The sequence below is a fragment of the Sinocyclocheilus anshuiensis genome, unplaced genomic scaffold (genome assembly GCF_001515605.1).
Source record: "Sinocyclocheilus anshuiensis isolate Anshui unplaced genomic scaffold, SAMN03320099.WGS_v1.1 scaffold280, whole genome shotgun sequence".
Classification (NCBI taxonomy): Eukaryota; Metazoa; Chordata; class Actinopteri; order Cypriniformes; family Cyprinidae; genus Sinocyclocheilus; species Sinocyclocheilus anshuiensis.
Genome location: NW_015558575.1, coordinates 230,393 through 242,749, shown reverse-complemented (window position 1 = coordinate 242,749; position 12,357 = coordinate 230,393). Strand labels below are relative to the sequence as shown.

The 12,357-nt window shown below is 35.5% G+C and overlaps 2 protein-coding genes across 4 annotated transcripts in view; one reads left to right on the top strand and one right to left on the bottom strand.

Moving 5' to 3' along the window:
- zdhhc14 (zDHHC palmitoyltransferase 14) overlaps positions 1-5,074 on the bottom strand; it is a 24,343-nt gene extending 19,269 nt beyond the window's left edge. The window contains exon 1 of one of the 2 annotated variants that reach the window (XM_016475320.1): positions 4,023-5,074. In XM_016475320.1, the coding sequence (XP_016330806.1) occupies positions 4,023-4,276 (254 nt within the window). In that variant the 5' untranslated portion in view covers positions 4,277-5,074. The remainder of the gene's footprint in view (positions 1-4,022) is intronic. The other variant, XM_016475321.1, reaches the window with a different exon arrangement.
- A 1,896-nt stretch (positions 5,075-6,970) lies between these two features.
- The window catches only part of LOC107679673 (transmembrane protein 242), a 7,560-nt gene continuing 2,173 nt past the window's right edge, over positions 6,971-12,357 (top strand). Inside the window, exons 1-3 of one of the 2 annotated variants that reach the window (XM_016475292.1) lie at positions 6,971-7,137; positions 8,450-8,550; positions 11,968-12,105. In XM_016475292.1, coding sequence (XP_016330778.1) covers positions 7,065-7,137; positions 8,450-8,550; positions 11,968-12,105 — 312 coding nt within the window. In that variant the 5' untranslated portion in view covers positions 6,971-7,064. Of the gene's footprint in view, positions 7,172-8,449; positions 8,551-11,967; positions 12,106-12,357 lie in introns of both variants that reach the window. The other variant, XM_016475291.1, reaches the window with a different exon arrangement.

Sequence of the window (12,357 nt, the reverse complement as noted above, 5' to 3'; positions counted from 1 at the left end):
AATGAGCAACAATATATAAGTGCAAATGACAAGTCTCGGTTAGCCTAACGCAGTACACGTAGCAAGGTGTGTGTGTGTATATATATATATATATATATATATATACACAAACAAAGAAAAACAAGTAGAATAGAAAGCTAGAGTTTTTTTTTTTTTTTTTTTTTTAAAAAAAAAAAAAAAAAAAAAAAAAAAAAAAAGGTCCGCTTACATTATTCTGAATACTTCAGATGTGTGTGTGTTTTCTTTCTACAGGTTATCTTAAGGTTTTTTTCCCCATTGTTTTCATTTTAGTTTTAGTGTAACATTATAATACCATACATATTTAATTTTTTTTTTTTTTTTTAAAGAAGAAACCAAACCAATGTATAGTTGACATTTGAGGCTTAATGCTATTCAAAAGCAATAAAGGTTTTTCAGGAAGAGTGTTTTCAGCTTGTTTATTTTCATATAAAAATATGGCAAGAAGTTGCTTCAAACAATGGTATAAAGCTATTCAAAACATCATTCAATGTAAACTGTGATAATGGTAATTAATAATCTCAATTTCAATTTCAAGGTAATAATCAACAATTATGATTTTTGTCAATCATGCAGCCCATTTACATTTATGCATTTAGCAGACGCTTTTCTCCAAAGTGTCAGTCAGCTTGGTATCAAACAGAGGAGTGATAAAATAAGAGAGTGTGAATCTCACCAATGAATGAGCTATATGAAAATAATCTAAATCTAATGCATTTTTATAGGGGGGTTGGGATAAAAATATTTGAAAAAATGAATCCCAACTAGCTTTTTTGTACACTTAGAAGTTAATGAAGTGTATCACCATCTGTTTTGAAGCATAAGCAAACGGTCTGTGGTGCGAGTCCCAAAATCTGCCTGCCATAATATCTAATGGTATTCAGACTCCAAGACATAAACATTTAAAAATGGTCTGCACTGCAATCTGATGGCTGCTAAATTGGCTAAGCACAACTAGGCAGAGCAATTGAATTAGCCAAAATGGTCAGATGCTATCGACTATAGCATGTTAAAATAGCAATCCCCCAAGGGACCTTTTAAGGATGCTATATTGTGTTTACCACTGCTTCTAAGGTCATTGTCAGCTTTACAGCTCTAAAGATTCCTTGTGAAGTGGTCTCCTAGGAGCAGTTTTGAGGTTGTTATGACGGACTGAGAGGTTACAGGGTCACTCGCTACATCCTGACAGACAAGGACTTTCACCACGGCAAGAGTTGAAGTCTGTTATTAAGTCACATTTTATACTTGGAGATTAAGGTTTCTGAACTCAAATGTCTAAAGACTACAGAAACAGTGCTGCTGAATTTGGAGCTGTCAAGATCTACAGTGGGTATAGAAAAGAATCACCCCCTTTAAAATAATCACATTTTGTTGCTTTGCAGCCTAAAATGAAGACGGCTGCGGAAGATTATTTTAAAGCGGGTGATTCTTTTCTATACCCACTGTCTCCCATTCCATATTGTTTGCTCTCTCTCTCTCTCTCTCTCTCTCTATATATATATATATACACATATATGTTTGTATTTTCATCTGGCTGTTTATAAAGACTTCTCTTTAAAGGAATATTCATGTTCAATATGGACAATGGACAGTATTTGTGCTATTGATTATATCTTCAATTACTATTTACAATGGAACAAACCATTTCACTGCATGGAATAAAGAAAAAAACTATACATTATTTCAGAAGTATAACCTTAAGACTGAAATATTATGCACTATTGTTCAAAAGTTTGGAGTCTCTAAGATATTTTTTTTTATGTTTCTGAAAAAAGTGTCTTATGCTTACCAATTTATTTGATAAAAATACAGTCAAAAACAGTACTACTGTGACATATTATTGAAACTTAAAATAACCATTTTATATTTGAATACATTTTAAAATGTCATTTATTCCTGTGATAGCAAAGCTGAATTTTCAGCATCATTACTCCAGTCTTTAGTGTCACGTGATCCTTCAGAAATCATACTAATATGCTGATTTGGTGTCCACGATTATTATCAGTTTTATCAAGGTTAAAAGGTGCTGCTTAATATTTTGTGGAACCCATGACACTTTTTTTTAGGATTCTTTGATGAATAGAAAGTTAAAAGAACCGCATTTATTTGAATAATAAATGTTCTAACATTATAAATGTCTTTACCGTCACTTTTGATTAATTTAATGCATCCTTGCTGAATAAAACTATTAATTTCCTTTCAAAAAATATTTTAACTGTAGTGTATGCCTTGGTTTCATAGTTTGATAAAATTGCTTACTAGCAATGGAAAGTTATACAAGTTATATATAAAATGTTCAACTTCATGATCATGCTAAGCTGGTAAACATGATCATTTTATTATGCATTTTTTGTGCAGGGATGCCAGAAAGAAACATGATGTAGCCTAAGTATCTGCAAAGTACAGTTTAAACTCCACATTCTGCTTTCATTTCATTTAGTCTTATTGCTTAACCCATTTTATTCCTGCCTATGATCCACAAGCTGAATGCATTCAAAAGGGTGTTTTGCATTCAATCTAACCATTATTGTTTGCTTGAAATGATTTACGAGTAAACATTTTGTGCTGAACTGCGCAACAAACCAACTGCCTTTCACCAGCACAGCGAATGTGTTTCTGTCTGTGGTTTCAGCGATCTGTGTTTAATGGATCACAAAATCTCTGTAATGACTTTATAATCGTTTCAAAAAGCATGACAAGACTAACCCTAGAGCGAAGAAAATACAACTGTGGGCTGGGTCGTCATGTTGTTTCCAAGGAGACACAGGCTGTTCCAAAAGCACACAAAGATCGGGAAAGGGAAACCGTCGCCATGGAAACAGGACCGCACCACGACTATGTTTTGGAAGTTGTGTTATGGAATGTATGGGGCTTGGTGATGATGGGGGATGGGACACCGGAAAATCTGCTCCACACATCCCTCATCCAAAGCAGCCGCCTCAGGATCACACCGAGAGATTCTCTAACAACCAGCGGCGGCTTACAGGCAAACATGCTTCGAGTAATGCAGAGCGGTCTCGTACCACCTGATATGCGTTTTAAACTGTAACCCCCCAAAAAGCTCTCTTGTCTGAAGATCTTCGGAAGATATTTCGACACTGGGTTAGTTCAACTTCACCTGACCTACAAAGACAAGGAGTTCCTTACAGCTGCAGTGAAGTTACGTGGACTGAAGTAATTCTATTACACCAGATTTACCACTTGTAAATGTCCTTCAGTGTTAGTGAGAGGGTCGAAATTAGTGCACTGGTTTGAGTGGAACTGCTCTTCAGGATCCCAGACCACATTCAGCTGTCTTTATCAAGAGTAATCTGGCAAATACAAGAAGAGGGACCTACACAGACTTGTCAAATCTAGTCTCTAAGATCAAATTTGCATATACTTTTACAGGGCCGTCCTTAGCAGACGCGGGGCCCGGTGCGAGGTAGGGAGCGGGGCCCCCCTTGGTCCGTTCATGATCATGTTCCATTCGCCGCGGGGCCCGGTGCGACCGCACCAGTTGCACCCCCCCTAAGGACGGCCCTGTACTTTTATGAATGTGGGACTACCCATTTTTGGACTTCATCATTAGTGATCATGACAATCACTTCAAACTCAAACACAAAACAGAACTGTAGTGATGGCAACTGGTGATCAGTTTGTAATATTGAATGATTTCTGTATTCACATATCATGGTATTTACCAATTACTCTGAGGTCCTTCAAAGAATAGGTCTTTTCTTATGGAACACTCTTAATAAGACTTTTTTTCCCCGCAGCAATGCCATTAAATAATCATTTTGGGGTCCTAAAAGAAACATTTTTTTAAATTAGTGTGAAAAAAAACTCTTTCTAAGAACCCTTTGAGCAATGGAAAGGCCCCATGGATGTTTAAGGTTCTTTATGGAACCACTGATGCCAACGAACCTTTTATTTTTGAAAGTGTGCATAAAGACAAACCTAAAAAACGTAGAGTCTGGGCTACAGAGGAGATACTTAGTTCTCCAGTAGGGCAATGTACTTACTCAAAGGCAAAGAAGAGGCCACTGGTCACCAAAATGAGAACCATGGTAAGATAGAAGACCCCAGTCTGCTTTGCCATCATGATCCGCCCGTTGCAGTAAAACTTATTTCGTCCTTGAAAAACCTGCCATTTCCTTTTGATCTTCTTCTTCTTGGTGTGTGGAGTGCCCATGGGTGAGGAGTTATGTGTGCAGATCTGATTGTACTGGCACTCTCGGATGGGCTCCTCAACCCCAAGATGCATGTTGCCTGTCATTTACCCGCCAGCAATAAAACAAAACTTTAAAGCAACACAAGGGAATCAGAATTCAAATGTCCTCAAGGAACTAAGGAGACAGTTGGATCTTGCAGAAACATCTCTGATCTGATGGAGGAAGCATTACACAACCCAGTCAAAGAAAAGCGTGGAACTGTAACCAAGGAACCATTTTCTTATCTCCATGTTTTATTGAAATCTGCAAGGTTTTAATTGCATTACATTAAAAATGCTAATATTTGCATCCGATACGACGGGAAAGGAATACGCTCCGCGTTGTCTGGTTTACATGTTTGTTTGGATAACTCCATTGCAGATCATGTAGCCTCTACACAACAGGATGCGCTCCAGGACACAGAGGCATGTGGACATCATGCCCAGAAATGTCGCTTTGTCTGCTGGGCGTCTTAAAGCTTGTAACTCCGTTAATGCGGTTCAGAAGCGCTGCGTTGAAACCAGACCAACTCCAAACATTTGGAATATAACGCTAAAAACGTCCTTCCGATGTCCTCGTAATCCCGTTCACTAGAGGGTCTTCATAGCACGATCGGCAGCTGAAAATCTAGTTCTGAGTATTACAAGAGCGAACAGACAGAGGAGGGTGTCTGATCATCTATATCGATGATGATGATGAAGGAGAGGCTCGCTGTGCGCAGGACGTGGATGGAGTAGATCACCGAGTGAACTGCATGAGCTCACAGCACACGATGACCCTATAAACAGCGGCGCCGTCTCAAATCATAGCGAGCTATCTATGTAGACAGCATATCTGGGTGTGCTCAAAACAGAACAAGCTGAGCTGCCTGTACAGCTCTCTTAAAACCTAGTGATCTATCTAGAAAGCATGCCTCAAAAGAAACCAAGTCAGCTGCAAATCTAGGCAACGTTTTGGGGTACCTGTGCTTCAAAACCTAGAATTTTCAAGCATGTCTCAAAAGACTGATTTGCCAGCCTACACTGTTTTTGGAGGCATGCATTTCAAAACTGAGTAAACCGCTTTTTGTTTGTTTGTCTCAAGACAGAGCGAACAAGTCACCTGTATAGACAGCAATCGTAGGCACTTATCAGGCAAGCTCTATTCAAAGAATACTGAAAAATGTCATGGTTTCCACAAAAATATTGGGCAGCACAACTGTTTTCCACATTGATAATAATCAGAAATGTTTCTTGAGCAGCAAATCAGTATATTACAATGATTTCTGAAGGATCATGTGACACTGAAGACTGGAGGAATGATGCTGAAAATTCCGTTCACAGGGAGAAATTACATTTTACAATGCATTCATATAGAAAGCAATTATTTCTGTAGTTATATTTCACAATGTTACTGTTTTTACTGTATGTTTGATCAAATGCAGGCTTAAGATGTGATCAGGAAAGTGTTTTTTTTTACGTGAAAGATGTATTTAATGTGTGTCAATAAATGTTTTGGTACTCTTTTGTGAATTGTCTTATTTTGACATTAATTATTCATATGAAATATAAATATAATCAAGGAATTCACGGTTGTAATTAGGCCTGAAAAGACGTCTTTTCAACTTTAACTTTACAACCACATTTAGACGTCTTTTTATAGGTCTTTTCACCTTTCACTTTTCAACTAAATTTTAACGTTGTTTAAACGTCTGCCATTGACGTCTTTTCGACGAGGTGGGTTTTTTGTGCTTATGTTGTAGCATCAATAAAAACACAAGCTAACTAGGCTATCTAACCAAATAAAATGTCATAAATATTATAACCAGTGTTGGGGGTAACGCATTACAAGTAACGCGAGTTACGTAATCAGATTACTTTTTTCAAGTATCTAGTAAAGTAACGCATTACTTTTTAATTTACAAGAGAATATCTGAGTTACTTTTTCAAATAAGTAACGCAAGTTACTTTTTTTTTTCCAATTTATTGATTGACAACTGCCCCGTCCCCATGTTGAGAGAAATCAGAAGATGTTACTGTAGTTCTAAAATAAATATGAATATGCATTAATTCATCTCACTCACAAAAAACACAGATTCAGTATTCCTCGAAATGAATAAAAGTAATGCGACTCAGAATATGACACAAACCTGCAATAATTAAATGTTAAACAACACAAATATCCTTTATGTATTTAATCCCATTCTATTAACCAATGTCTTTGCTTCTGACCTTCGATGATCCAGTTCAACCGTACTAATAAGCAAAAATTACTCTAGACATACATTTGTGTGTCTTTGTTTATTGCTGAAGTGTGTTGAGATTTTTTCTAACTACATTCTACTGTACGGACGTAAATTTACTTTCCCTTCAGCCTGAGGCTTATTCATTTCACTTTTGGTGTGAAAAGGCTTTTATGTTAGCAAAAAATATAACTTTTTTATTTTAAAAACAAACAAGCAAGCAAAAAGTAACGCAAAAGTAGCGCAATGCATTACTTTCCATAAAAAGTAATGAAGTAACGTAATTCGTTACTTTTTTATGGTGTAACGCAATATTGTAATGCATTACTTTTAAAAGTAACTTTCCCCAACACTGATTATAACAATAAAATATAACAACATGAACATTCAAAAAGACAATAATGAACATTACGAGTCTATAGACATAGCTCTTCTTTCTCAGTCTGTGATGATACCCCGAATGCTGTCTAGGTAGGCGGTTCACTCCGCTTTAAAACACAGCCGGGCTGATCGGCGGAATCTCAGTCCTCCTCTTACTTACCGACACATGTCTAGTTCCATATCATTTGGCATTATTAGGTTCCGCCGGCCGTGTTTCCACCGGACGTCTGTGTAAGTCGGACCCGTTCAAGATGTCCGTGGAGCAGGCGAGCGCGAGAGGGACAGCCGCTGACACTGAGGAGGACAAAGCTCACCTGATTAAAGGTTTGGTGTATTTCGGTAGCATATGCGGCCATGGGTATGAATCTGCACAAGCTTTATGAATTACTTTATGTTCTGAGATTTAAATGATAATTGTTAGTGTTGTTGCTTGTAACAAAAATATTAAAACGATTTGCGGTTTTACATTGCATTTATGAGGGAATGTTTTTTCAACCTTTTAAAAAATAGTGTATTATCAGCATTTATTTCATAAATAAGTTCTTAAAATGTTATATTCGTTATATTATGGCAAAGTCTAACCTATAAATGATAGGTAAGATTTTCAGTGCCTTTTTTTGTTCAAATGTTTAGTTAGGGCTGGACGATATGGCCAAAATTGATATCACGGTATATTTCTTAATTTCGGTCGATACGATATAATTCCGATATCGATATGAACACTATTAAAAAAAAAAAAAGCCTCATAAAAACTGCCAAGAACAGATGTCTGTACCTAAAAACTTCAGGAAAATGCATTTTCCAAGTCTATAAAGCCTCCTCCTATAAAAATATATAATATTTAAGAAAAAAAACAGCACAAATAAATTGTTTACCTTATATCAAACTATAGGCTGACATACACTTTATTGACATGTCAAAGTCTAGACCCTGAATATAAGACGACCGCGTTTTTTTAGATGTATTTCCAAGAAAAAAACATTGTCTTATATTCGGGTCAATATGGTAATTTGTTGTTGTTATTAGTATGAAATCCTTTGACCACCCAATTTTTCAGATCTCTTGTTTTTCCCCCATTCATTTTCTCTTTAGGCATAGTGAATTATATAGTTCTTCCAATGCTTCATGGATCACTGCTGAGCTCTTTTGCTTTTTTTGCTTGGAGATTGTCTTGCCAGGATCATTGTAGTGTAGTTCATCATTCAGCAATTAATTTTGGTTTTCTTAAAATGAATAAGGAATCACAGAAGCACATACCATCGCTTAACATCCTCGAACCTCTTTATACAGTACATTAGCACAACAAAATCAGTTTCTATGGCCCTCTGCTCTGTTTGCGCTCTATGCGTTTGCCGTGGTGCTGTTACTTCATGTGGTCTGTAGAAGATGAACGCATGAGAACAAACCCAACATGTGCTGCAGTCAGCGTTAGTTAATGATGCCTCGAAGTATTTCACTAAATATTGTAGTACCTAATTCCTTCTGTTTTTAATCCAATGGCTTTTAACGTTTGTCAGTGATATATTATTGTCTAGACATGCTGTTGAAGCAGACGGTGTTATCACAGCATGTTCATACTTCGAATGTTCCTTTAAAATGTTCACCTCGGTGTGTTGTTTATTGTCCTTTTATTCAGGTGGTGTTTTCCTCACTACTGTAGCCACAGCGGGTATGATTGCAGGGTTCGGGTCCACCCTTGCCATGGCTAAGAAGAAGAGTCCTGACTGGTTTAATAAGGTATCAAGATTCTCTGCAGTCCAGGACTAACATTTAGAATTGCGCATCAACTACACACTGGAAATCAGAGGTCTTCCTTTGGGGTTTTGACATGTAAAAGCGAAGAAATCGTAACAGAAATATATTTCCGTTGTAAAATAGTTTCTTATGTTATTATTCGTTTTTTTTTCTTTCAATAATAACTTGATAGTGTTCCAAAAAAAGTGCAAATGAAAAACGGGTAACACTTTACAATAAGGTTCCATTAGTTAATGTATTAACTAACATGATGAACAATACATTTATTACAGTATTTGTTCATGTTCGTTAATGAAAATACAGTTGTTAGGTTATGTTAATTCACAGTGCATTAACTAATGTTATCAAGCATAACTTTTGATTTTAATAATGCATTAGTACATTTTGAAAATATCATTAACTACGATTAATAAATGCTGTGTTGTTCATGCTTAGCTCATGTTAACTAAAGTAGTTAACTAATGAACCTTATTATAAAGTGTTACCAAAAAAATGACAGTCTTAATTAAGAACAATAAAGAACAAATCCTGTAATTATTAATCATGTTGTTATTATCAACAAAAATATTAAACTTAACAGTGTTCTAAAAAAGTGACCTTATCACAGTTAAGTGGAGTAAAAAAAATCCTATCATTATTATTATCAACTAGAATGTTCAACTTGACAGTTAAATATATCTCGACTGTGACTGTCACAATTAAGTAGAATAAGCTTTCTTATTATTATTAACAGTAATGGCCAACTCAATAAAAGTATAAATGAAAAGTGACACTGTCATAATTAAGTGGCATTTCAATTAAACATTTTAATTATTATTATTATTATTAATATCTGCAATAATAAGAATGCAAAGAAAACTGAGATCTTAGTTCAGTATGTGAGCAAAATATGACATGTTTATCTCGTCTCAGTTCAAATTGCAATAGCAATATTTGTCAAAAAATATACACTGCCGCTCAAAAGTTGGGGATCAGTAAGACTTGTAATGTTTTTAAAGAAGTTTCTTATGCTCATCAAGGCTGCGTTTATTTGATCAAAAATACAGAAAAAAAACAGTAATCTTGCAAAATGTTATTACAGTGTAAAATAATGGTTTCTATTTTAATATCCTATAAAATATAATGAATAAATTGCATTTTAATGTATATTAAAATAGAAAAACGTTATTTTACATCATAATAATATTTCACAATATTACATTTTTTCCTGTATTTTTGATCAAATAAATGCAGCCTTGATAAGCATCAGAAACTCCTGTAAAAAACATTAAAAATCATTCTGATCCCAAAGTTTTGACTGGTAATGTATATATTCTAAATATATATACTGTGTATATATAATATATATATAGAAAATGTGACGACATAGTGCTGCTCTTCTTACAGAAATCTCTGTCTTCATTCTTGGAAGCGGTTTTCTGTTCTGGTATTGATCTGATCAGTAGAGCATGGCTGGCTCATGTCTGCTAACTTCACAGAATTAGACATTGCGTAAATGCTGACATCGAACTTATTTTGATCATAAACTCAGAGATGAACAGTAGCCTCTTTGTACTCTCTTTTTTTTGTTTTTGTTTTTGCATTGCTATTTTTAGGCCACCGCCACATCAGTAAACACGCGTCTTGCCAAAAATGCTTTTTAAGTGGCTAAATCCAATATGAGGTCAGTGACGCCGACGGATCATGTGTCTTGCCCAGTTCCTGTAATGACAAATCACTTTGACTAGACTTGTGTCCTCTCAGGGCAGTATCACTTCGGCACAGTATCAACTTGTCCCACGGTGTTTGCGATATGGACATAGATGATACCTCAAAATGTGTAGCTTGTTGGGGATAGATGTGGTATTACTTTATAATTTTTTTCCGAAGTGATTAGACTTGTAGATTTTGCCAGGCAGACAGAAAGCTCTCGTAAGCTTACACTGATGGAGGGACTCGAGTCATATTTGTGACCCTGGAGCACAAAACCAGTCTTCAGTCGCTGGGGGATATAAATATTGTCCTGTCCTAACAAACCATACATCAATGGAAAGTTTACTTATTCAGATTTCAGATGATGTATAAAGCTCAATTTCGAGAAATTAACACTTATGGCTGGTTTTGTGGTCCACGGTCACATATATCATACAAATTTAAGGGTGGGCAGAGTAGCGTCATATCATTGGGAATCTCTATATATATATATATATATATATATATATATATATATAAAACTCAATACAGAATGTATAAATAATTTAGTTAAATCATTATAATAGTTATAATGATTATATCAGTATCTTTAGCTGTCAAGTTTTTATTATTACTGTTTCTAGAGCATGTTCCTTGATGGCTGCTACAATGTAAGCTCTAATAAGAGCAAATCTAATATGTAGAGCACTAAAAACACTAAATCACATTAAGACAATGTTAATGTCATTAGCGGTGGCTGCATCTGTTTGAGACTTGCGTACACAAACTACTTAGTTACTAAAGTCAACATGAAATCAAAACGGTCCCTATTTACTTTCTTAATAAACTACGTTTCTGATCTTATTTTGTGCAATTCATAAATATTGTTTTTTTTTTCTTCTGAAACGTGCTGCTACTTTTATTCTGAAGCAACTTAGTAGTTTGGTTCTCTTTAAATTTGTTTGTGTCTGGCATTTATAAGTAATGCTGTTTATAATGAATCCCAGTATTATGTTTGTTTTATACTTAAACTATATTTTTATATCTGTTCTGAATAGTGTTGTAGAGCTAATATACATTTATAGTGTTTGTAATAGTTTTGTTTACCTGTATTTTACATTATTTCTGAATAAAATAAATGCATACCTGTATATTATACTAGTACATCTGTTGTTGTTTTTCGCCTCTGAAAAATATATATTTTTAAACCTTTTATATTTTGGAGGAGGATTATTACAGAAATGTGGTTATAGTTGTGTTCGAGGCTTTTTATTCTTGAGCTCTGAGAACAAATGGGGTTTTGTGAAGCTCAGTTCTTACTTTTTAATGCACATTTTAATGCTGCTTTGGTTGTGAAAATGTAATCCGTGTCTGTTACTGCAAAGAAAAAAAAAATGTTTTTGTAATCTTTTTCCGAAACAAAGCAATGTGTTCTTCCTTTGAAATGACTTCCTGTTCGGATGTTGTTATGAATCAATTAATTCTCAATTTCCATGATCTAATTAAAGCCTGATAGATCAAATCAAGGTCCTTCCTTACGTTTTCCTGTTTCACTTTATAATGCACCAGACTACAGAAGTAAAATGGGTTATGAACGGTGGCTCACTTGACCCAAAGTAGTATTTAGTAATATAATATACATTTGTAGCTAAGTGTAAGCATACTGAACAAAATACTTTAGTACAATATCTGCAGTAAATGACCCTCTTTTCCTCTTGATGTGCTCAGGGTGCAATAGGAACTGCTGCGGTGCCAGAAAGCGGTGCGTCGTTAGCGTTGCGGGCGTTGGGATGGGGCTCCCTTTACGCCTGGTGTGGGGTTGGTCTCCTGAGCTTCACCGTTTGGAAGGCTCTAGGCGTCCACAGCGTGCGTACCTGCTTAAAGTGATGGTTTTAAAGGGGTCATATGACGTTGCTAAAAAGAACATTATGTTGTGTATTTGGTGTAATGCAATGTGTTTATGCGGTTTAAGGTTAAAAAAACACATTATTTTCCATATAATGTACATTATTGTTTCTCCTCTATGCCCCGCCTTTCTGAAACGCTTCGATTTTTACAAAGCTAATCGGTCTAAAAAGTGAGGTGTGCTGTGATTGGCCAGCTATCCAGTGTGTTGTG